The 25,615-nt window shown below is 47.6% G+C and overlaps 2 protein-coding genes across 2 annotated transcripts in view; one reads left to right on the forward strand and one right to left on the reverse strand.

The window, feature by feature from the left end:
• GPATCH1 (G-patch domain containing 1) overlaps positions 1–12,850 on the reverse strand; it is a 40,851-nt gene extending 28,001 nt beyond the window's left edge. Inside the window, exons 1-6 of the mRNA XM_039231951.1 lie at positions 12,770–12,850; positions 7,401–7,535; positions 5,130–5,215; positions 2,849–3,009; positions 2,102–2,199; positions 246–304 (exon numbers count right to left, since the gene is read on the reverse strand). Of these exons, the coding sequence (XP_039087882.1) occupies positions 246–304; positions 2,102–2,199; positions 2,849–3,009; positions 5,130–5,215; positions 7,401–7,535; positions 12,770–12,842 (612 nt within the window). The 5' untranslated portion in view covers positions 12,843–12,850. The remainder of the gene's footprint in view (positions 1–245; positions 305–2,101; positions 2,200–2,848; positions 3,010–5,129; positions 5,216–7,400; positions 7,536–12,769) is intronic.
• Positions 12,851–20,813: 7,963 nt separating this feature from the next.
• Positions 20,814–25,615, forward strand: part of RHPN2 (rhophilin Rho GTPase binding protein 2) — a 56,711-nt gene continuing 51,909 nt past the window's right edge. Inside the window, exon 1 of the mRNA XM_039231928.1 lies at positions 20,814–20,897. Within this exon, the coding sequence (XP_039087859.1) occupies positions 20,829–20,897 (69 nt within the window). The 5' untranslated portion in view covers positions 20,814–20,828. The remainder of the gene's footprint in view (positions 20,898–25,615) is intronic.

The following is a 25,615-nucleotide window of genomic DNA, read 5'->3' on the forward strand; positions in this document are numbered from 1 at the left end:
TTACAGATCACTAAATTGAGTTCTTGATACTAGCACAAACACCACCATTTTAAGAATCCAAACAGCCCTTGGTTACCTATGGTGCTGAATACACTCCCTGACACGAAGACAGTTTTAGGGCAGGGGTATTTCACTGTAATGGGACCTGACTGATTTCTAAAATTGTTTCTGATCCTAAAATTACACATTCATAAAGTAACAGGTGTCACTATGCCAAATTCAAGGTCAGCCATTCCGTACAATACCTCAGATCCTTCAGAGGCTCCAGGGGGTAACGCACAGCCATAGATTTTTACTCCAGGGTCTAGAAAAGAGATTTCAAATACATTTAGTCCTGAGTGACTAAAAATATGGAAACCTAACTCACTGACACCCTTTAGAAGTCCATGACAGTGCTTATGAAAGGTACTACAGCTTTAGCATCAGAGACTGATCACTCAGGAATTGTTTTCCACCAGCCCCTGCCCCACCCACACTCTGTCAATAATGTGCTCAATGACTAACCACTACTGTCCCAGCACCGCGGTGAACTGAAAGGAAATTTTTACTGCCTCCAAGAGTTCATAGTCTGGCTGGGAAGATCAAGGTTAGGACATAAATAGAAAAGAATCTTGTTAAACTATGACACAGTTTTGACAAGAGCAGGAAACAGTTTCACATGATGCTAGCAGGAATATAAACTAGTACAATTCTTCCGGAAAGCTATTATGCATGCATGACACACAAAAAGCCTTCAAATACAGGCAACCTTCTGGGAATGGAAATTGGTAGAGCCACTGTGGAAAACAATATGGAGGTTTCTCAAAAAATTAAAAGTAGGGGCTCCTGGGAGCTTCAGTCTGTTAAACATCCAACTTCCCCTCAGGTCATGATGTTCTGATTTGTGAATTCAAGCCCCACATGGGACTCCAAGCTGGTGATGTGGAGCCTCTCTCTGCCTCTCCTTCACCAGCGCTTTCTCTCTCTTGAAATAAATAAACTTTAAAAAAATTAAAAATAAAAATACCATATGATTCAATAATTCTACTCCTGGGTATTTACCCAAAGGAAATATCAAAAACACTAATTTGAAAAGATACACAAACCTCCATGTTTCCTGCAGCATTATTTATAATAGTCAAGATATAGAAGCAACCTCAGCGTCCATCAATAGACGAGTGGATAAGAAAAGATGGGGTATAGATAAACATACCACGGAATATTACACAGCCATAAAAAGGATGGGTTCGTGCCATCCATGACATGGATGAACCTAGAAGGTGTTGTGCTAAGTATTGGCTGAGAAAGACAAATACCATAGGATTTCACTCATATGTGGAATCTAGAAAAAATAATAAATGAATAAATAGCAGAATCAGATCTATAAATGCAAAGAACAAATTGATGGCTGCCAGATGGAAGGGGGGGCTTGGAGATGGGTAAAATGGGTGAAGGGAAGTGGGCGATATAGGCTTCCAGTTCTGGAATGCATAAGTCACGGGGATAAAAGGCACAGCACAAGGAAAACAGTCAATGGTACTGTGACAGCGCAGTGTGGCGACAGACGGCCTGTATGGTGACAGACGGTCGCTACTCTTGTGGCGAGCACAGCATAATCTATGGACGTGTCCAATCGCTAGGCTGCTCACCTGAAAATGAATGTAACATTGTGTGTCAACCAGACTCAAATTTTAAAAAAATACAGCTGACCCTTGAACAACACAGGTTTGAGCTCCATGGGTCCATTTACACACAGACTTTTTACAGTAGAGTTGATGTAAATATATTTTCCTCAGGAATTCCTTAATAATACTTTCTTTTCTCTAGCTTACTTTACTGTAAGAATACAGTATATAATATACCTATAACATACTTAGTTTTCAGGAAGTCAAGAATAACATGGAAATATAACACTGTATGTTATATAATTATGTACATATATATAATTTATACATGAAAATAAACAAATAAATGTTATACATGGACTTTCAACTGCATGCGGGGTTAGCATTGTTCAAGAGTCAACTGTACCTGCACACGACTTGGGCTGGCAATTTTATTTCTAGAAACACGCAGCCATTGAAAAGTGTGCTATACAAATGATGACAGTCTGTATACATACCAGGTTTTTGTCGGCGAGGTCTCCTCTTTACTCGAGGGCCAATTCCTTGTCCTTCCTTCCAACCCATTTTTCTTAGCAATTCAAAACCAATAGATAATCTAGGATATCAAGGCATTGAACGTGAGCTTCCTTTTCTAATACTGGAGGACAGTAAGAAATAAGCAGCCTTTGAGTCCCTGTCCAGCTCACACACTTGTGCCTGCGCCCTGAAACATGGCCACCCCCGTGCACATCAGAACCTCATGGCCCTGCCGTTCCGGCCACAGCTCACTGGACTCGGGTGCACACCGATCCTGGGAAAGACCACCCGTGCCCTCTCTGCTGGGCTTTTGGAACTGACACCTGGGGACTCTAAATGGTCCTTTTCAAGCCTGTGGCCTGGGAATCCATGAGTCCGAGGCTACTGCCTCAGGCCACAGACCCAGGAATAGAACAAGGAGATAAGCAGAAAAGAGGGTAGAATGAGGCAGACAAGGAGAGAGCCCTTAGGCTTCTGAGGGAGAGGGGGGAGGGAAGGCACCCCGGTTCCTCCCAGCTCACCAGCCTCTGCCAGTCCCAGCAGCACAGCTGGTCACTGGAGCTCAAGAGCACCCATGCAAGAGAAGCACAAGATCCTTGCGGAAAGCCCGCTTTTGCACTCAGGCTAGGCTTCTCCGACTTGTAACCAAACTATCTGTAATTAGATCATTACGCATATGCAAAGCAGCAATGCCAAGATCAGAAGAGTTAGGATGAAATTCTCCTCACTTTGCTGGTGTTACGAGGTCATCAAGCAGAGTAGCTCCAGGAATGGGGGCAGTAGCGGCTGCTAACTGCCTGGCCTTTTCTCGTATTCTGTCTTTGGTTTTGGAAGCAAAATCATCCGTGGTGACAATCGCTTTAGGTGCTATCCCAAATTCACTAAGATCCTTTAGAAGGAAATTCAAACAGAATTACTTACGTTATTTGGTAAGGGGTTGACCATAATACATCACATAGCTTTATTTCTTTTAAAAAAAGAAAAAGTGAAACCACACAACTGACGGGGTGCCTGGCTGGCTCAGTCAGAAAAGCACGCAAATTTTGATCTTGGGGTTGTGAGTTCGAGCCCCATATTGGGTATACAGATTACTTAAATGAATAAATAAAAATTTTAAAAGACAAACAAAAAAACCACACAACTGAATTAGGGATCAGTGGCGCAGCTGCATTTTGTATGTGTGTGTGTGTGTGTGTGTGTGTGTGACGAGCAGCTGACTTTACATCTGGCTTTAGAACCTCACAGAAGCTAAGGCCAGTAGCCGAGGACAGGGCATGACAATGGCCACTCAGTGAGGCCTTAAGAGACACAGCCAAACTAGGAAGACAGGAAGTAATTAAAATCCACTAAGTACTTCTACAGAAAGTAACTGTTGCCTCAGACAGTATTTCAAAGGTCAGAGTGCAAGGGGCAAACCTTGGAGTCAGGGTCAGCAAGCATTCCTGAGCACGTACGTGCTACATGAGGTGTTGCCGCATTTCCTGTTGGCTGCCTTTCTGATGGCCTGTGCCCTCCCTCTTTCCTCAGAACCCTGAAGCTGTGCAGACACCGGGGCCACCATGCACTCCCGGAGTGATGTCCTGGTGTGTATGCTGGGGCCAGGGGAGGGTTAGGCAATAGGGGTTCGTATCTTATCTAAGCCAGTCCTTTGATCCCATTTGCACTGCCAAGGACTGCTTTAAGGATGAGCTTGTAAAACAATCTGCCCGAGCAGACGTGAGGTAAAACCCCGATAGGGCTTATGTGGATGGTTTCCATGCTCTCAAGAAAAGATCCCAAAGAAAAGTCCTCCTTGCACTAGACAATGTGATCCCGGATGTGCCGTCTGGAACCACTATAGCCACCTTGGGGCCACAAGGAGAGCTAGTAAGGACAAGCTGACATGCAGAAGGTGGCCGAGAAGAGAGGAAGCGGGGCCTTGCTGACATCTAGACGTCCTGTCACGTGAGTCACGTTTCCATATAGATTATGCTGGTCAAATAGGAAGGGGACTTCCCCTTGCCTCTTACCTCGGCCTAAAGCATGTTAATATAGTGTTTTATTTCTCCTTTATCAAAAATGGGGCGCCTGGGTAGCTGAGTTGGTTAAGAGTCCGACTTCAGCTGAGGTCATGATCTCATGGTTCATAGGTTCAAGCCATGCGTTGGGCTCTGTGCTGACAACTCAGAGCCTGGGACCTGCTTCAGTTTCTGTGTCTTCCTCTCTCTTGGCCCCTCCCCCAATAGCACTCTGTTTCTCTCTCTCAAAAATAAACATCACAAAAAAATTTTTTTAATGAATCCATGACTAGGTTTTAAGGTAACAGACATTTAATTTTAAAACAAAATGGAGCACGGGGTGCCTGAGTGGCTTAGCTGGCTAAGCTTCCAACTCTTGACTTCAGCTCAGGTCATGATTTTGTGGTTGTTGAGTTTGAGCCCCAGGTAGGGTTCTGTGCTGACAGTGCAGAGCCTGCTTGGGATTCTCTGCCTCCCTCTCTCTCCGCCCCTCCCCTGCTCATGTTCTATCTCTCTCACAAAATAAATAAACATTAAAAACGAAATGGAGCACACTCTGTAGGCCCTAGGGTCACCCCCACCCCCACCCCCAGTCCCCATTTACTCCTAAGAAGTTGGCCGTCACTGTTGCATTAATGACATACCCAGGTGCACTCTGACTGGTCTAGTTGTTCACTGTTCCTTAAGCTGTTGTGTGCACAAAGCTACTGTTGGAGGCTGTGTGTGGCCTCAGCTCCATGGATACTGCACTTCTGGGGCACCTGGGGCTTCTTCAAGGAAATTTGCCTATAAATTACTTTCCTCTCCACCCTTAACTTTAGAAACTGGCCCCAGCATAAGATGCTATTCCGGTGAACAAGATTCCATTGATGTACAGAGCACACTAGTCCGAATACCTAAAAGATAAAGCCTCACAAACAAAGAAGGCTTCGTACGTCAAACTCTCTGGGGAGAGTAAAGGTACTGCACACATCCCACTGGCTAACTGGCAATTCCAGTTCTGCAAACCCACCTCTTCGTCCATAAAATCTTCGGGACCAAGAACAGATTTGTCTGCTCTGTTCTGTCGTGAAGACACAAAGGAAGAAGGCGTCCATCCTTGAAAGAAAAGCGATTGGAATATTATGATCACAGATGGTATTTGGGGTTATTACTAAATAATTAAATAATGCAATTATGTACTTGAAACCCTCAGTACCTAAACTCTTAGCTACTTCCCATCTCACCACCGCTCATATAGATATAATTATATGACATAAACTTATTGATGCCCACATCTCTTATCAGAACTCAGTGGATACCATGAGGTTTCCCCCTAAGAATCAACAACCAAGAGAAATCAAATCATATAGTAAAAGTGGAGATGGAGAAGCTAGGTGGCTCAGTTGGCTAAGCGTCCGACTCTTGGTTTCAGCTTAAATCATGATCTCACAATTGTGAGATGAAGCCCTGAGTTGGGCTCTGCAGTGGGCATGCAGCCCACTTAAGATTCTCTCTCCCCCTCTCTCATTCTCTCTCTAAAAAAACAGAGAAAGAAAAGAAGAGAAGGTTGGGGGGAGAGTGAGGAGAAAGTGACATTCTTTTCCCAAGTAGCTGTGAACCAAAAGATGCAAGGTCATCTTAAAAGGCAGGACCACTCTGAGAGCAACAGGACAGCAACAGACACCAACTTGCTAACACAGGAAGAAACGACATCAAGGTGCACGAGTCAGCCGTGAAACGGAGGCTGGCACCGAGTCACAGAAGCAGTGCAGGCAAATTCAGGGTGCCCTGGCCCGAGGACTCCACCTGGCTAGTCTAAGGACAGGTGACGCTCTTACCAGGCCCCCAGTTCAATCAAACACCTGAGTCCTGTAACTACCATGCCTGTTCCCTGTCCATGGTCACCAAGCATGAACCATGCCTGTACAGTGAGAATGGCCTGGAGGTCCAATGTATTCGTAACCCTCTACGATATGCTTTTTTAGTTTTCTCTGAGACTGACACATCTCCTTTGTGATTTCCTACAGGTGTCCTGTGGGCCTAAGGGGCTCGGGGCAGATCTACTCTTGGTCAGTGGGTGGAGTAGGTTTCTGGGCGGGCTTGGGAGATGTCCCCAGGTACCCAGGACTGAGGAGCAGCTCTCCTAGGCTACTGCCTTCCTCCACTCTGGATTTCTATAGTTGTTGCCCGATTTCTGCACAGCCCTTCTAGTGGAAAAGAGGTACTCCAGGGTATTAATGTATCACAGTCTAGCTGACAATCACTTGAGCTGGTCTTCTTACAGTATATGGCACAGCTATTATCGCAACAACCAGCAACGTATCAGTGCATTTCTTTCTTCACCAACCCTACTGCCACTTTTCACATTTTAGTAGTGTGCTAATTTAGTAGTACCTTGGTTACCTTACTTTGCCTTTCTGAGTAATAAGGCTGAAGATTAAATAGAGCATTTCTATAGCCTCTGGAGTAAACTGTTCAAACACTTTGATCATTTGCTCATTGAACGGCTCTTTATACGTTCTGGATATTGAACTCTAAACCATCTTATTTACCCCAACTATTTTTCTTACATGGCTTTTTTTTCCTTTCTTGCATTGCTTTTTTCATCTTTATTTTACTACCGTTCTATACAAGTTATTGTATATATATACATATACATGTCCCAGCTAGTCTCAATACATGTCTCAATAACTGCTACGTGAGTTACTCAGTTCATCTTCCCCTCCTATCTGACATAGAAAAGTCATTCCAGTTTCTATATACATGACTTTGAACAATGCAGAATTCATTATATTGCATACCATGAACACTTTAACTGATTTTTCTTCAGGTCAAGACCATGTACTGACCAGTGTGCTGTGGTCCCCAGCGCCAGGAGAGAGTGGCTCTGACCCTCAGAGCCTCACTTACAAAGCAGCTATGGCACCTGCCCTCCTCAGTCACTGATTGGTGGAAGACAATGGTTACCTGAGAGAAAGTGTGTGACAGCATCTTGTGGCTGGCAAGATGCGATGATATAAAATGGAAGCCATCATTATCATTTAAGTTATCTGGTTAGAATGGATCTTTTTTTTTTTTAAGTGAAAGAAAACTTTCACTCTCAGGCAGTAACCAATGAAAATGAACAGCACACCAGTGGATCCTGCAAACATGCCAGATGTTGAAAGAACACAAAAGTCTATGGTATGTGTATTCAAATGTTTAAAAGCTTTTTAAAAAGGGAGGTGGAAGACGAGAATCTTTTGCTACTGCAGTGATATGATATGATATGATATGAGAGCTATACGCAGGAAAATCATACCTTCTTTTGAGCCCACAGTGTTGAAGTACCCGGCAGAGAAACCTCCACTGAAGGCCCCATGAAATCGTTTATACCTTCCTTTTTCATCTCTGACGGTCTGATCCTGAAGAGGAATTGGTTTCTTTGGTCTTTCACCTGAAAAAAATATTTTGAGGAGAGAGAAGTGGATGGTGGATTAGCAAAAAAAAAAAAAAAAAAAAAAATCAGGGAAAGTGTCATTTCAGAAACATGCTGGATTGTTTACTTCTTATCATTTCAAGTACAACAATTTTAATTAAGTTTTTTTTTTCCCTAGGCTTTACTAGCTTATATAGTTTGTAAAGTCATACATTGCATCAAGCTTCTTTAGAATTCTAAGGCAATTCTAGTTCTCTCTTATTTATATTAGACATACATTTTGGCATCAATGGACTGATTCCACTAAGTTCCATCATGTACACTGAATTACATCGGGGGGGTAGGGGGAGTCCAACAGATGGAGGTAAGCTCTACTTGCACGGCCAGAGACAGGTCACAGGCTGACACAGGGAATGCAGAGGTTCACAAAACAAGGAACACTTCTGTATCTCCTCTAGAACTTCACAGCATCCCAAGCCCAGAGATTTTCCTTTGGCATTGACCATGCTCCCCAAATCCTAAGCGTGTCCTTATTTCTGGCAACTTCTTGGCTACACAGTTCCTGTTCTTTCAACTTAATCCTTTTCCTGCTCTGCTGAAAAGGGCTGGCTTGCTATATCACATAGTGGAAAGGAGCTTAATAAAGTCTAAAAATTCCTTAGGTTTAAAGTTTCAGGTACTGTGTCACAAATTACTGGCTAATTGTATCCACTGCAATTAAGAATTCTGAATCTATTCAAAACAAAAAGTAACCATCAAGTTATTTTCAAACATTCAACACAGAAAGCAAGTTATATGGTAGTTAAAGTCATGGAGTTGAAAGTCACAACGTTCTCACCCCATCCTTATGAGGACCTCAGTCATCTTGACTTCTCTATGCCTCAATTTCCTCATCCGCGAAATGAGGGTGACACTAATAGTAATATCTATTTCATAGAGCTGTTATACAAAGTGAATAAAGTAATGCCTATAAAGTGCCTAGCAAGAAGAGAGGTACACACTAAACACTTAAAATACCAGCTGCCATTATTATTATTATATACAGTAGATAAACCCATGCATCCTTGTTATTTCAATAATTAAGCCAGTGACTATTTCTGGAAGATGGAACAAAAAGCAGAGGAACTTCTAGCCTCATGGTCCTAAATTCTTACTAGTAGCTTGTGAAGCCTTTACGTCGTCACTGGAGTATAACCCATGGCAGGGCAGTCAAGAGCTCAGGTTCTGAAGACCAAGACTTCAGGTTCAAATCCCCCTACCCTGCTACTTGCTAGCTTTGTGAACTTGATCTCTCCAAGCCTCAGCGTCCACAACTATAAAGGCAGGGCAATGAACAGAACCTACCTGGGAGGGTGGTGCTGAGGATGACCTACCACATGCAGAGAGATGAGCACAGTGTTTGGTCATAGCGAAGCTCGGTTAAGATTAGCTATGATTTCATTTCACTCTAAAGAACTGAATTACAACTTGGGGCCCATAATCCAAGATTTCCAGTATTTCTTAGAAATGCATTACCCACAATACACTACTACAGGTGCACCTGGGCAGCGGTTCTTGGCTAAGGCAGGGCTTCTCAGCTGCAGCACTACTGGCAGTTTGTACGGGATAGCTCTGTGCCGTGGGACGGTCCTGTGCACTGTAGGGCTGAGAAGCGTCCCTGGCCCCTAACAGCAGATGCCGGTAAGCATTGCTCCCCCACCCAGCATGCCAAGCGTCCGCTGAGCGGCAAAACCATCCCCGATTGAGAACTGCTAGGCTCAAATGAGAGAGGCATGCCCTGCCGATGCTAGCTGCCATTCTAGCTCTGTTCTCAAGGTGCTCTTAACCTGGAAGGGGAGATAAGATCAGCAGACAGCTAAGTGGAACTCATGGCGGCAGATAATGAGTGCCGCCCAGCACGGCCCCAGCCGGGTCCCACGGGGCACCTGAGGGGGAGGCGCCACCTCTAATCACATTGGGAGAAAACTCCGGGGAGCAGGTGGCGTTTTAGCCAGGCCCTCTTATAATTACTGCTACTAATAACAACGAAGCCCTTCTTTTCACACATAGTATCTCATTCCTCACACCTGATAAGGGTGCTCTGATTAAGTAACAGCCCTAAAGTCCACAGCTAATAAGCACAAAGCCGAAATCAGATCTCAACTCTGCCTCCAAGCTAGGGATACCACCCATACTATCCCTTACCATGTAAGCAACCCTGTCCTAGACCCTGGGTGTAGAAAACTAAATACAACTCTGTCCCTGTTTGCGGGGCACTCAGAGCCCAGCAGAGAAGAGCTGAATACATAAGAACCCTTCTGACAATGTACAAGGACCACAACATCACAGTCACCCTCAGCAGGAGCAGAGTCCGACAGCTGCTGATAGACACATAATTCCCAACAGAGGCATTACCTCAATCAGTAAATAGTAAGTCTGAAAAGGTAGTCTCGTCTGACTGGAGGGCCGGGAAGGGGCAGAAGATGGAACCAGACGGGCAGATAGTGCAAAGGGCCTCACACTCAATGCTTCAGGGTCTGTGGTCTGCCCTGTCGGTGATGGGAGCCACAGAGTCTTAAGTGGGAAAGTCAGAATATCAGGGAAGAAAATCGTCCTAAACTTAATCTGGGTGCAGGATGAGCCAGAGATGAGAGGAATTCCTGAGCCAAGTACAAGTATCTAACGAGAGCAGGTAAATTCTGGCGCCCCCTTCCTTCCAGGCCAGAGGGCCTGTGTGCCTGTAGGTCTGTGCGTGATAGTTCGGCCATTGTCTCCTAACCAGTAAACCTTTCCGTCACGGCCAGCTACTTTAATTAAGTAGTGGAGGCCCTCCTCTACCATTGTTTGTCTAACCTATCACTAAAACTTCAAAGCAGGAAGTAAAAATGATTATTGGTCTAGTATGTTACACTGTAAAATGTACTCAGAGTGCATTTAAACTTCAAAGTGCTTAGGAAACAAGGACTCGATCTTCAAAAACTTCTAATACTGAGAAGCTATAGAGTGATTTTTAGATGGGCCCGGGGATGGGGGGGGGGGAGGAGCGAAGGGGGAGGTCTACAAATCCAATGTCCCTTCCTTTCATTTCAAAAGCATGGTTAGGCCATTAGGCTTCATTTCAGAGTCCACGCATCATCAAAGAGGAAGAATTGGAAAAATGTAGGTCAAATAGTTGATGGCTTACAATATGTCACTCACAGGGAAACAAGTGTGAGACGAGAGATGTAGAAATGTACAAACAGCGGCCCACCATGGCTGTCATCACCGCTGCTCATGCAGGCTGAGCCCCTGGCCTCCTTCTGCAGAGCTAAGCCTAACCAGTGTTAAAGGAATCCCATCCTGCCCTCTCCGGTTCCCTGCTAGTCTGTGTGGGTTGTTTCCTGGCTACATCACATCATTTAGCACTTGCAAACCTTGTACTTTTGTTCTCAACCAGATCTGAACTCCTCCAATGCAGGACCTCCATCAAATTCTTTGAGATCATGAGGTGATATGTTTGCCAATAAGCTACTGTGACTTAGGGTTGTATTAAAGAGCTCCAGTTGGGGCACCTGGGTGGTTCAGTTGGTTAAACGTCCGACTTCAGCTCAGGTCATGATCTCACCGTTCATGGGTTCGAGCCCCGCGTCGGGCTCTGTGTGGATGGCTAGCTCAGAGTCTGGAGCCTGCTTCAGATTCTGTATCTCTCTCTCTCTCTCTCTCTTTCTCTCTCTTTCTTTCTCTCTCTCTCTCAGAAATAAATAAAACATTAAAAAAACAAAAGAGCTACAGTCTATGATGAAGGGCACACAAGTGGTAGCCCTGCTCTACCCACACTCCGGTCCCAGACTTGGAGAAAGGCTATGACAAATTGGGGTTTCAGGGTCTTTAAACTGAATATATCAGGGAACTGAAGATGTTAAGGGTAGTATGGAGATGTCTTAGAAGAAAAGAGGAAACACAAGGGGTGTCTTCAGCACATTAGAAGCTTTCAGGAGACTAGTCAGTGTTCCCGTCTTTTGTAAGCAGAGGGTAAGAGTAGGGCCAGTGTCCAGCAAAAGTTTCTGATGATTAGAACTGCTGGTAGGGAGGGGTCATCAGTGGAGATGCCCTGGAAGTACAACCAACCTGGCAGGATGCGGTTAGGGTGGGAAATAAGAAATGAGGTCCCACCAACAGGGACGCCTGGGTGGCTCAGTCTGTTGAGCGACCAACTTTGGCTCAGGTCATGATCTCCGGGTTGGTGAGTTCGAGCCCCACACTGGGCTTGCTGCTGTCAGCCTGTCAGCGCAGACCTCGCTTCAGATCCTTTGTGTCCCTCTCTCTGCCCCTCCCCTGCTTGCACACTTTCAAAAAAATATATATATATATATATATATTTAATTTTAAAATCCCACTAACAGGAGGCCTGAAATTAACCCCTACCTACCATATTCCCTTTGTCATTCCCACAGGGCTAGCACTGCCATCAGTCCTTACTGGGCACTCAATACAGTGCTGATCAAATCAAGTCATTAAGGAATCAGATCAGAAACATGGGAGAGAACCTTGGTTCATCTTGCCCTCACCCCCATGTCTTAGCAGCACGTCTAGTCTGCTCTGCTTGCAACATGAACCTCCACCCAGACCATTACTTACCACCACCACTGCTAACACCCCAGTCCAAGCCATCATCCCCAGACCTCTTTTTGCTAATATTCCTCCTCCACTCTCGCCTACCCCACCCCCGCCAACCCGTCTATTCTCAAAATCGAGAATGACTCTCTTACGTACCAAGTAAGAGGCAGCCCCTACCTACCCCTCTGACCTCACCTTCTGCCAGTCTCCCATTGCTGCCGTCAGCTCCACCCACAGCAGTCCAGCCTGACCCTCATCTGTCAATCTGGCTCTGACTTCAGAGCTTTAGAGCTTGCTGTTCTCTCTGCCTGAAACGCTCTCCTACCCAGATCTTCGTGTGGTTGGTTCCTTCCTCTGTTTCAAGTCTGAGCCCAAATGTCCTCTCCTAGGGAAGACATTGCCTGACCACCACCACCACTACCACCACCATCCCCCCAGTTCACCCACGAGCCTGTTTCGTCATCTTTCTGTTTCCCACCCCTCAGGGTCTCTCATCCGTCGCTCCAGAACGTGAGCACTCCGAAAGCACCGCGCACGCTTCTCATCTCTGTTCCCGACACCAGTAGCGAGCGAGCCTTAACCCCGGGGCCACAGGAGGCCCGGCACAGGGTTGAGCGTTTTTGCCCCGATTCTTGGACCTGTTTCCCACAGGCCCCGGCGACCCATCTGGCCCGCACCTTCTTCCAGCGGCTCCAGGCCCGTCCCATAGCTGACCAAGTCCTCTTCGCTGTCACTATCCAGTGCCGCCATCCTGCTCCCTTCCGGGCCCCGCCCCCTCGCTACGGAAGCGTTGAAGGGCCAAAAGGCTTCCGCCCTTTCTGCTCCGCGAACCAAAGAGACCCCGCGAGTGCGGGTGCAGGCAGGTGTCAGCCTGGCTGGACTCTCGCCACAGGTCTGTGCTTGGTAGATCTCAAACCTGTCTAGGGAGAGCCGAACCCGGCAGGAGTTACCTCGGAGGCTATGGCAGCCACGACATCTTAGCTCCTTGGCGACAAGCGGGTCAGGCGGAGGTGCCTGGGAGAAGCTGAGAGCCACCCATCTGTCCCGCCGCGAGGCTGGTACTCCGTAATGCCTGCCCACCCTCACCCGCTGGTCCTTGACTCCTTCTCCCTTTCAGCTCCCTCCCGTCCCACCCTCACTCCCACCCCCACCCCCACCCCGCCACCTTCTGGGAAAGTGCCTGTGCTTCCAGCCACACACACTCGCATGCGCTTTGTATATATCAAGTTTGCATAGGTGGAGTCCCCTTCCAAACCTCTGGAAGGATTCACAGACACAGGAACTCCGATGTCCATAGTTAAGGCAGCTCGGGACAAGAAAGGAGAGGAAAGAAAGGAAAAAGAGGGCAGGGGAGGGGCGGGGGAGGAGAGGAAAGAGTGGAAAAGAAGGGAAAAGGAAGATGGGAAGCGGGGAAGGGAAGGGGAAGAAAACTGGAAAGAAAGAACAAGAGAAAGGGGAAACAAAAAGCCAGCAGCCCAGCAAAAGGCTACTGTGAAGTGGGGTGGGGACTTTGAGGACATTCTTACTGAACCTAAAGAAAGAACCATCTCTCAAAAGGGGTGCTGTTATCTCACCCCCAAACTCCTTTTTGCGGAAGGGAAAGATGAAGCTCAGCTGGTAAGGGGTGAAGTTGAGATGAAAGCCAGGTCTGGAAGTCCAGGTTTTCAAAATGAGGGTCAGAAGTTGGCATGAGTCAGAATCACTAGGAAGTTGTTAAAATTCCCTTTACCCACCCCCAGGGCTTCCAAAACAGAATCTCTGGGAGTGGGGCTGTGGCTTAAGCATTCTAAGCATCCTCTGACCTCAGGGCCTTTGCATTCACTATTCCCTTGACTTGGAATGTCCTCCTAGGCACCACATGACTCATTCCCTCACCTTCTTCAGTTACCTGCTCAAAGGTTACTTTCTCAGGAAGCCTTCTCTGACACTATTTTAAAAACACGCTCTCTTTTGCTACACTCTTTATCCCCCTTTAGCCTACTTTACACTTTTCCACAATACTTATCACCTTTAACATGCCATGTAATTTTATATGCCTATTCAATATATCTATTGTGTTTTTCTATCCATTGAAACTATAAGCTCCACAAAGACATAGATTTGAGCCAGGTTTTTCTTATTCTCTTTACTGTATCCTCAGAGCTTAGAACAGTACTTGGCATATAGTAAGCACCCAATAAATAATTTGGGGGGGTAAAAAGGAATGAATAACTAGTTAAATAAGTCATGGTATATGACTTTAAAAACAAGATTTTTGGGGCGCCTGGGTGGCTTAGTCAGTTAAGCGTCCGACTTTCGCTTAGGTCATGATCTCACGGTTTGTGGGTTCGAGCCCCGTGTCAGGTTCTGTGCTGACTGCCAGCTCAGAGCCTGGAGCCTGTTTCAGTCTGTGACTCCCTCTCTCTCTGACCCTCCCCTGCTCATGCTGTCTCTCTCTCTCTCTCCTAGAAATAAATAAAAAACATTTAAAATAAATAAAAACAAGATTTTTTTTTAACAAATTCTAAAAATAGCCACAGAATTGTTTGACACTTCCCATTGACAATAGAGTGTAAGGCCCCCTCCCCTGGAATCTAGGCTCTATGACTGCTTGACCAAAAGTTTGCAAAGTGATAATGTTACATTTCCCACACCCAAACTTTAAGAAACTTGCAGATTCAACTTGGAATACTGACCCTGGGAACCCAACCACCCTGCTGTGAGGAAGCCCAGGCCACAGGGAGAGGCTTTTGTGTAGATATGTGACTTAGCCTGGTCCCAGTTAACAATCAGCATCCCTGGCCAGATATTTGAGTGAGAAAGATCCAGAATGACTCCAGTTCCAGCAACCATCTGAGCAGCTACACATGAGACTCAGAGCAGGACCCTCCTAAGAGGGTTCAGTCACCTCCAGGAACCATGAGAGATAGCGATAAAATGACTGTTATTTTAAGCCATTATAATTTGGGGTAGTTTGTTAACTAGGTGACTGGGGAAAAAAAAATCTATATAATGGAATAGTATAAAGCATTAAAAAATGTTGGTGAGGAATGATCTCCAACATACATTGTTAAATGAGCAAAACAAGGGGTGAGACACAGTACACAGAGTAAACAGCCAAACACTATTATGGCTCTTATATCCACAGCCTGGACGCATTCACATAGAATATGTCTCTAGTAAATTCCCCTAAGAAATTAGTAACAATGGTGGCCATTGATCAAAGGAAATCAGGGTGGAAAGGATAGAGGTATACAATATTGTGCCATTTTAAGTTTTGTTTTTAGCAACATCCCTGTTTTTTTCTCCAAAATATTACTCCAAAACAAAAACAAAACATCTTTTTGTTTCTTGAAGCCCTGGAGGGACCCAGGGTCATTGTTTGCCCATCCATTGTCCTTGAGCATATAAATGTAGATATTGACAGCAAAGAAGATTGGGGGGCTAATCCATACACCCAAGCAAATCATGGAAGTCCATGATTTTATTTCTAAATTACCCCAACTTATTTTCTTACAGTTTATAATTTCTAACAAGGCAAGGAAAACCCAATACATTCGTAATTGAGAGTTGTGCTTAATTGGATTCCTGATAACCATTAGCTGTTGGTAACAACCACTTTCTGATTCCTGATCACTGAGGTTCAGGGAAACAAAGGCCCTTCAAAGTCCATGCAGATTCCACAAATAGTGGCTCTCAGCTGTCTCCTGGGTATTTTCAGGAAGACTGGGTGCTCTACCTGTGACCCTGGTCAATTCCAACCTCATACCCCTGATTCTTGGCATCAGGAACCTGGAGACAGCATGTGTTTTATGCAAGCGGTAGCAGCCGAATCACCACAGACTCTTCCTTTCTTACTTAGACATGCAAAAGGCACAAATCTCAGGATCTTATCAGGCAACTGCAGATAGGAAGATGAACTGAATAACCTGGGTATGGAGTATTTTCTTCCTCATGGTGGTCCATACATCCGTGCTGGCAGTAGGATGGTCACTCATGATGTACTATGAAGAAACATGCTCTTTATGCTTTGGAATCAACAGCATTCATTTCCCCCCATTGTGTTTTCTTGTTGAAATATCACATTGGCTGTTCAGTCGGTTAAGCATCTGATTTTTGATTTCAGCTCAGGTCATGATCTCGCGGTTCCTGAGATTGAGTGGACTCTGCATGGATAGCGTGGAGCCTGCTTGGGATTCTGTCTCTCCCTGTCTCTGCTCCTCCCCCGCTTGCTTTCTCTCTCTCTCTCTCTCTCAAAATAAATAAATAAACTTAAAAAAAAAGAAATATTATGTATGTACAGAAAAGTGCACCCTGTTCTATTTATTATTATTTTCACAAAGTAAACACATCCAATATAATAGTAAGCATATCATGAAATAGAAATTTTCCAGAATCCCAGAAGCAATAATTCCAGAATGGACGGATTTTGTTTTGTACTTTACATACAATGGAATCATATAGTATTTTCTGGCATCTTTTGCTCAATGATATTTTGGGGGGCAAAATATGTTGCTCACAATGTATTTGTTGCTTGTAGTAGTACTATGTTCATTTTCATTGTGTAAAGTTTTTCATTGTGTGAGTACGCCGCAATCATTCATCCTAGTGTTGATGGGCGTGGGTAGTTTCTAGTTAAGGACTGTTTTGAAAAGAGCAGCTGCGAACATTCCTGTACATGTTTTATGGTGAACACAACACACAGGTGCATTTCTTTGAGTTATCTACCTAGAGCTGGAATTGCTGGATCATATGCTAGACCTATATTTGCTATAGATATATTTAGAAAATGCCAGTTTTCCAGTTTTACTCCCACAATGTATGAGATTCTGATTGCTCCACATTATCATGAATATTTGGTATTTTTATTTTATTTTTTGCCATTTTGTCACTCATTTATTTTAATCTATAATCACTTCTCAGTATGCCAGAATATCTTTCCTTTTAAATCACCAGAACAGGGTGTAGCATTGTATGTGATACAGCAGCAGACAGTCTAACTCACTGAGCTGGGGACCTCTGAACCTCAGTTTCTTCCTCTGTAAAATGGGAATGGTAAAGTATCCACTTGACAGGGTCGTTGGAGGACCAACTGAGATCATGCACACACAGTGCATAGTACAGTGCCTGGAATAAAGACCCTAAGTTATAGCTGGGGAAACTGAAGTCATGAGGGGTTAAGGGATCTGGCTGAGGTGACTCAATCAGAGCCTGCCACGACTGAAGTGGCCTCTATGGTTGGTGCACCTCTGCGGCACCGTATGGCTTCTGTCTCTAAGAGTTTTCATTATTTTTATTTTTTTAATGTTTATTTTTGAGAGGGAGAGAGAGAGGGGAGTATAGAGGATCCAAACAAGGCCGGATAGCAGAGAGACCAATGCAGGGCTCGAACCCACAAACCATGAGATCATGACCTGAGCCGAAGTCAGATGCTTAACCAACTGAGCCACCCAGAAGCCCCTCTCAGATTTTTTAAATAAAAATTGCAAAATCTGGACTATAAGTTACAATGAATTTTAGTCATTTAAGGATTACCTTGTGTCTTTTGCTTTTAATTTGGCAAATATCCTAGGATTCTCCTCTAGGAGATGTACGTCAGAGAGGCCAATGCACATTTTGCCAACAAGCAGGCATTAGGAAGTGGGGTTTGCATTTAGTGGGAGGAACTGGGTCCCCACTGGCCTCAGCCAGATGAGAAGATGAGGACTTGACAAAATAGTTGTTTGCAGTTCAGATTTTAGCCTTTTGCCCACCTGGGAAATTCCCACCCCAGCTTTTCTATTAGGAGCACAGGGGCTCCTTGGTGGTTCTCAGGACACATACTGCCAGTGGGGTTGACAAATAGAAGGTTAGATGTTACTCTCCTGCTGAGTCAGCAACAGCAGTTCTCATTTCCTGATCATAGTGGGATCAGAGATATGGCATCAGGCTGGTGGGCCCCCTGGCAATGAGCCGCAAGAGTGCTAGAGATGTTTGGGGTTGTGTACAGCCCCAAGCAGTGATATTCAGATGCCTCATGTGGCCTGCTGGGACTCACAGAAAATGCTCCCTTTCCTCTGAGGATGCCCAGGGAACAGCCTGAGGGTGGGCAGGTGTGTTTTTACCATTATGTTTCTTACTCTTGTTCTTCCTTTTAAATAAAAGAAGCAGTAGGGGCGCCTGAGTGGCTCAGTCAGTCAAGCATCTGACTTCGGCCGGCTCAGGTTATGATCTCATGGTTCGCGGATTCAAGCCCCGCGTTGGGCCCTGTGCTCATGGCTCGGAGCCTTGAGCCTGCTTTGATTCTGTGTCTCCTTCTCTCTCTGCCCCTCCCCTGCTCATGCTCTGCCTCTCTCTCTCGAAAGCAAATAAACATAATAAAAAAAAAAAAAAAAGCAGTTCAAGGGGTGCCTGGGTGGCTTAGTCGGTTGATCGTCCAACTTTCGCTTAGGTCATGATCTTACAGTTTGTGGGTTCAGGCCCCGCGTCAGGCTCTATGCTGATAGCCAGCTCAGAGCCTGGAGCCTGTTTCCAATTCTGTGTCTCCCTCTCTCTCTGACCCTCCCCTGTTCACGCTGTCTCTCTCTCTCCTAGAAATAAATAAAACATTAAAAACAATTTAAAAAGCAGTTCAAAAAGGCAATGGTGTCAGTCTATGTTGAATAACAGATTTGGTTTTCACTGTGTTCACTTTTATTGATACCTCTCCAGAGGGCAAGTTACTGCTGGTTTCTCGCTTATGGTTATGACATAATCGTATTTTAAAATAAAGTTTGTTTAAACAAAGTGAGCAATTTTAAGGATGGCTACTGGGTCAGTAATAGTGCAAGTGACACATATATGTGACAAATTGTAAAGGCAATTGGAGCTTCAAGGTGATAGGAGAAGACAAAAATCTGAAGGTGTTAGGGAATGACTGGAGTCAACAGGCTTGAACTAAAACAGATCTTAGCCACTGCCCGCTTCACTCCTCTGAACCTTGGTTTTCTCCTGGGTCAAATGGAGATTATCTAATCCCTTTATTTGCAGAAGGGTCATCAGAATGAAACATAATATCTATAAACTTTCTGGCTAGAGCAGAGGTTCTATTATGGATAACTTCATTAACGGTAGCAGTAATAGTTCAGATGTAAGACCCTACCCCCCTAGGATCCTTGAAACAGAAGGGGCTGTTTTTAATTCCCAGCGTGGGTGTGGTAGGTTCCCAGGGTAATGGATTTATTGCAGGATGACCAACATATGTTGATGTTAGCTTAATACTCATTTCTGACCTTAAGAGAGCCAGGAAGTTTCTGCATCAGCCACAGTTTCCCAAACACCTGTCCCAGCGCTGAGCTGGTTAGGACTCTTCAGGTGTTTTCTTAGGATTAAAACAATCCTTCTGGAAACGGATTCTTGTGCCTCATTGCAGAGCCTGCAAGCAGTGAGGAGGAGGGTTTTTTGGTTTGTGGGGTTTTTTTTGGGGGGGGCTGTTTGTTTTTACATTTACTTGGTTGTTAGTCCTTCATTGTTGTCACTATTGATTTTAAAACTAAAAAACCAAAAATAAAACCTCTTGAACAACCACTGATACGCACTTTGCCCAAACCCCCGCCCCAGTTTCTTGACGAGAAGGAAATGTTTGGCTTCTTTTGAAAGCAGACGGTGTTCGGTTTACCTGCGGCATTTACTGCGACGGCCAAACACAGCAGCAACTGCGCAAACTTGTCTCTCCGTTGGGGGAGGGGGTTAGGGACTGCAGGACAGCAGCCGGGAGGGGCGTGGCTCCGAGGGTCCGGGGGACGCGGGCTTCCGGCTCGGGTCAGGTCCGCCCCCGGGGTCTACCGGTCAAAGGGGGTTTGTCGTGAGAGGGTGGTGTGAACCCCTTCCCAAAACTCTCCACTTTTGCTCTTAAGCTAGGCGTGTCCCTACACCCCGGCTAAGGGCTTTAACATTAACATACACTTTCGTCGTAGTTCTGGCAGCTAGGGAGAGCATGATCTGGCCCCATTTTGCAGCTGAGAAAACTGAGGTTTGAAGTGGCAGTTAAAGGTGCTCTAGGACATCCGCCCAGTCTCCGTGGCACAAATCCCTTCCTGGAACTCCCCCAGAGCCATCCGCGACCCCCAGCGGATCCGCCTAATCTCTGCAGCGAGGGTGGGAGAGTAATGGGGTTGACCGTCACGCCACCAGATCTGAGTCACCCACCTAAGGCCCGCAGAGGCGCAGACAACTATCTCTCAGGGTCCCTGACTCGGGCCCGGGTCCCTCGGACCGGAAGCTGTTCCTGACCGTCCGGCTCAGCTCCCCTCTACGTGGCGTCCGATTTGGTCACTGTCCCCGCGGCACCCGTGCCCCCTTAGAGAGGGGCCTTGATTTCACCCGCGCGCGCTGCGTTTACCCCCAGGGCTCCAGAAAAGGGGCCGGGTCCCCAGCCCCGGCCTTGCTGCGGCCTCGGAGACCCTCGGCCCGCCTCTGTGCCACAGGACTGAGACCGCAAGCAGCGAAGCCCAGATCAGGGCCGCGAGGCTCGGGGAATGCGAGCGACGCGCCCCGGGGCCCGCACTGCTAGCCTCGGGCCTGGGGCGCGGCTCCGCCAGGCCAATCCGGAGCCGGGGCGGGGCCGGGGGCGTGGTGTCGGCGGGCGGGGCCGGGGGTTCGAGGCTCCGGGCCGGGCCTGGGGCGGGGCTGGAGGGGCCGCAGCGCGGGCGGGCGGGGCGGGGGCGTGTCCGGGCGCCCTCCCTGGCAGCCTCGCGGCGGAGCCTCGCTCAGTCCTCGCTCCGCGCCCGCACCGCCAGCATGACCGACGCGCTGCTGCCCGCGGCCCCCCAGTCGCTGGAAAAGGAGGGCGATTGCTACTTTCGGAAGGTGGGCGGCTTCGGGTGGGCGGGCGGGGAGCCTACGGACTCCAGACCTTCAGCCCCCCAGGCTGTGGAAGGGGCTTCGGGAGCGCGGGGCCGGGGTCGACCAGGCCGGGAGGGGGAGGGGGCGCACTGGTCTGGGGTGGGCGGGGCAGAGGCTCCAGGCGAGGGCTCCCGCGGCGGTGTACCCGCTGCCAAGTGCAGGTGGCTTCCGGGGCTGGAGGCAGGGAGGGACTCCTGGGGCTGCCTCATACAGGTGGCGGCGGAGGCTGGGGGTCAGGAGGGGTGCCCCGGGTCACCTCGGCCGGCGATCCCGCGCGCCTGGGGAAGGAATCAATTCCCAGTTGTGGGGGCGCCCGCGGCCTTGCTGCAAGTTGGGACCCGAGCCCACCTTGGACCCGAGCGCTAGGAGGGGTGGAGCGCCTGGAGATGGCTTGGCGTTCTTTTTTTGCCTCCAGAACGCTTCCAGTGTCCGCTTCTTCGACTTTTAGAAGGAAGGGGAGAGCTGCGGGTGGGAGGTGACCTCGGGCGTTGCCCCCTTTTCTGCGCGGAGTCGCCTGGGAGGGGGTGCGCGCTGCGGACGTGAGCGCGCGGCCTCGCCCCTGCTCACTTTATGCTAAAGAGGATTTATCCGGTTGTTGGAGAGACCTGCTGCGAGTGCTAGCTCGGCGGGAGATTTGTACCTCCCAGCGGCCCTCCGCACGCACCGCGCCGCCAGCCCCGGGATAACAGCCCTGCAGCCCAGTGCGTCAAAAGCGACCCCAACTCGCAGAGCGGGAGCGCTGAGATGCCCGCAGGTGGCACCGCGGAACCTGGAGACATGGTGACACTTTCCACCCTGCCTCTTTGTAGGTTCCAAAGAATCCAAAAATAGCCTTTGGAGGTTGGCCAGGTTTGGCCCGGTGGGTTGAGAGATTGTTGTTTCTTTATCACATATAAGACAGAAGCCAGGGTACCTAATTATAAACAGGGAAGTGAAACTGTTTCTCACAGGACAGTCAATTCTTAATTGTTCAAAGCTTAAGGATCCAGTCGGTGAATGATCTTGGCATCTTCCTTCTTTTTCCACGTGACACAGCCTTTGGGCTTTTCTCTTCGGTGAGGAGCAGTGGCCCCAGGGGATGGGCAGGGGAGGGAACTGGAAACAGGTGACAGAAGAGTGGGAAAAATTCTTTTTGGTTAAATTGCTTTTCACATTAAAAAAAAGAGAGAGAGAGAGAGAGAGTAGTTTTAAGGTATATTTAAGTTCAAAGATGTCATCATGGAATTACAGGATTATAACTTCTAATTATGTGTGGCATTTGGGACAGAGGATCACAGGCCATGGAATTGCAGAAGGAGGTGGAGCCTGGGAATCCCTAGATCTTGGTCCTCAGGCCCCAGAACCTGGCTGCCATCCTGGTGAAATTCCTGTGTAGCCTTCAGCAAGTTGCTGCCTCTTCCTGGGACTTCATTTCCTCCCTGAATTGTTTGTTCCCAGAACAGGTGGAGGTCTGGACTCTCGGCAGCATTTGGGGGAGATGACAGAGAGAGGGGTGGAAGGGGTGTGGAGCACCTGTGAGAGTTATGTTCCCAAGTCTTCCAGGACAGGTTTTCCAGGGAAGGATGTGCATAAGAAAGAGAAAGGATAGCTGGTGGGGGAACTGGGACAGGATGCAAGGTTGGGTGTATTTTATTTTATTTTTAAGGATTCTGTTTTTAAGTAATCTCTACACACACTATGGGGCTTGAACTTTCAACCCCTGAGATCAAGAGTGGCATGGTCTGCTGACTGAGCCAGCCAGGTGTCCTGGTTGAGTATTTTTTTAGATGCAGTGTCTCTGGTGGTAAATAGGAGAATCCTGGGTGTAAAATAAGATGAATCACTGGTTTACAATTAGAAGCATCTCTTTGGAAAAGGAGATCTTGTAATGATCATAGTGCTACTTCATACCAGCCCGAAGAATGTTCTTTGTACCAGAATAGTAAAAGGTGTTGATGGTGAACCTTTCTCATTTTGTGATCTGAGCCAGTCTAACCTAAAACAAACGCTCCCTGAATGCAAGGCAGATGTTACACAGGTGAAAAGGGAGGTAGGGCACTTTAGGTAGAGGGAAGAGCAAGGGCTAAGGCTTGGAATTGAGAGCACTTGTGAGGGAGCCCTCTAGGGTGTGGAGGTGTGCTTGGGAACGAGGCTGTTCAGGGTCGCCCATCCTGCAAAGGAACCTGGGAACCTCAAGGAGCCATCAGAGTGTTTCAAGAAGGACCAGACATGAAAGATTCGTGACCCAGAAAGCTGAGCCGTCTCTGCGTGGGGGATGAGGGAGAGGAAGTGGTGGGAGGCAAGGAGGAGTTGGGGATTTTTCGTCAACGTCTCTGCCCTTTCTGCTCTGATCCCGTTGATGGACCACTGATGACTTTTCAGTTATAAAGTGCTGTGTAAACGCAGCCTCACCACCCATCCTAACCAGCAGCTTGCTCCCCTAACTCAAACCGGGGATCTTGAGGCAGGGATCCCGGTGAGGAGGTGAGAATGATGGGCGACGGCGGTGGCTATAGGGATGGGGAGAGCTTACAGATAGGATATGGTGGGGAAGGTGCTGCTGACAAGCCCAAGCTGTCTGCCGTAGGTGTCTGGGTGGGTGGGCAGGCACCTCATTGAGGAGGGGGAACTTGGAGGCTGGCGTAGGGGCAGGTGGCTTTGAGGCCCCCATGACATATCCAAGTGGTGGTCCCAGTGAGGAGGGACCGAGAAGCCATGAAAGCACCCTGGCTGGAGATGGGGCTCTGGTGGGCACCAGTATGGGAGGCAATCGGGGTGTTGTGGAAAGGGCTCAAGACAGAAGGGAGTAATACTTCCACATAGGGACAGGCAGAGGGATGGGAGGAAAGCCAGAAGGGCTGCAGTGTCAAGGAAGTTGAGAGAAGAGAGTCTTTTTCGTGGAAAGGTGGGGTTGACAAATTAGAAGAGCACTGGAAAATACTGGATTTACGTATTCAGGGGGTTGTTAGTTAACGGGTGGGTAGAGAGTCAAAGGCAAAAGCCAATGGGGGCGGGGTGCAGAAGGAAGAAGGGCAGAGAAGGTGATGGGTGCAGCAAGATGGGGTAGAGAGAGACAAGAAGGCAGGCTCATTTCAGAATGAGGAAGTCTAGAGCCTTTTTAAAGCTGAAGGTAAGGAAGTTCGGGGTGGAGGGCAGGTTGAAGATTCAGGGGAGAAAGAGAACAAGCTATGGAGGGGCCCCAGGAGGTGAGAGGCAGGGCAGGCAGGGTAACAGCTGCCAGACAACCTGGGCGGATGAGTCATCCAGGGGCCGTGAGCGAGGACTGCTGAGACTGGAGAGGTGGCCAGAGTGGGCTCCTCCGTCCCATCCTCGGACATTGGAGATTTTGCGCATGCTTAGAGGATCCAGTTAATTTCTGCTAAAATCAGCCTTCTCTTTTATCCTGTTCCTTATCCTACCTTTTCACCCCTCCCCTTTTTTTTTTTTTTTCTCAAAAATTCCATTCTGCTCCATTCATTCCAAAAGCATTTATTGACTGACAGCTCTCAGCGTGACCCCTGTCAGATTCTGGGGCAGACTGAGCTGTGTGGCCCTTCACAGTGGGCCTCATGTCCTGGGGTGCAGGCAGTGCTGGGAGTCGGAGCTTTGTTCAGATATCTCGGGCCGCGCTTGCATAGGAATCCGCTTCTTTGCTTTAGAACAGAGTGCAAAAAGTGGGGGTCCATGGTCCACATTCAGGGCTTCAACTCTGTTTTGTGTGACTCACACACAAAATGGAAACGAATTGCCCCGAAGTTCACTCTGCCGGCAGGACCTGGACCCTGTACATGACTGTCCTTGGCAGAGAGGGAGGTTCCCCAGGAAATCAGGGTCTTCTTGGGATTGTGTGGGACCTGGCTGTGCCGAAAGCCCGAGGACACGGACACAGCTTGGCCTCAGGTCAGGCCTCCTGGGCTGGCAGCCTGCGGCTCTCCAAATTGGAAACAAACACACACAATACTTTCTGGCCCGTTGCATTGTGTTTCTTTTCTCTCACTTCTGGCTTCTCACTGGTTTTTCTTTTTCTTTTTTTTCTTTACATTAACATGTTTAAATAGCGGGACAAGCTCTGTAACTATAAATTACTTTCTTGAAAGAATGACCAGGGGAAATGGAGCTGCTTTTCCCAGATTTTCATGCTCCTCTTAATGAACGTGTGTGGGAGAATGGAAGAATGTGTGTTCCGGCCTATAGTTAATGGAGAGGAATGTGCGTTTCCAGGACACCGCATCCTTAGAGCGGGTCCTGTCCCCCGAGCTCTCTGGGTGCCGTCATCCTAAAACCCGCAGGAAATCCTGTTCATGGCCAAGAGAGAAAACCAGCTGGAGATGAGGAGAGAAAGCCATTCCCCAGGGCTGTTGAAAGGGCCCTGCATGAAAGGTCTTAGCACCGTGTGGAAGGGGAGAATCAGGACAGATGCCGTTTTGTCTGTCCCTATCTCTGCCTCTTCCTCCTTTGGGAACACTAATGACCTGAAATGAATTTAGCTCCATTGTTTTTACCCCAGGGCTGGAGGAGAAGTTGTTTCTTGTCCACAGAAGCCTCCAGGCTGGACAGGCTCCCAGGGTTCACTGTGTCCTGGTTTATGGTCCCTGTTTACTCTGGGCTTCCTTGGGGCTCCAGCAGAGAAGGAAGGATTCTTCTTCTTCTTCTTCTTCTTTTTTTAAACTTAGAAGCTCCTCCTGGTTCCTCCTCTGCACTAT

The sequence above is a fragment of the Hyaena hyaena genome, unplaced genomic scaffold (genome assembly GCF_003009895.1).
Source record: "Hyaena hyaena isolate Hyena2069 unplaced genomic scaffold, ASM300989v1 scaffold_61, whole genome shotgun sequence".
In the NCBI taxonomy this organism is placed as follows: domain Eukaryota; kingdom Metazoa; phylum Chordata; class Mammalia; order Carnivora; family Hyaenidae; genus Hyaena; species Hyaena hyaena.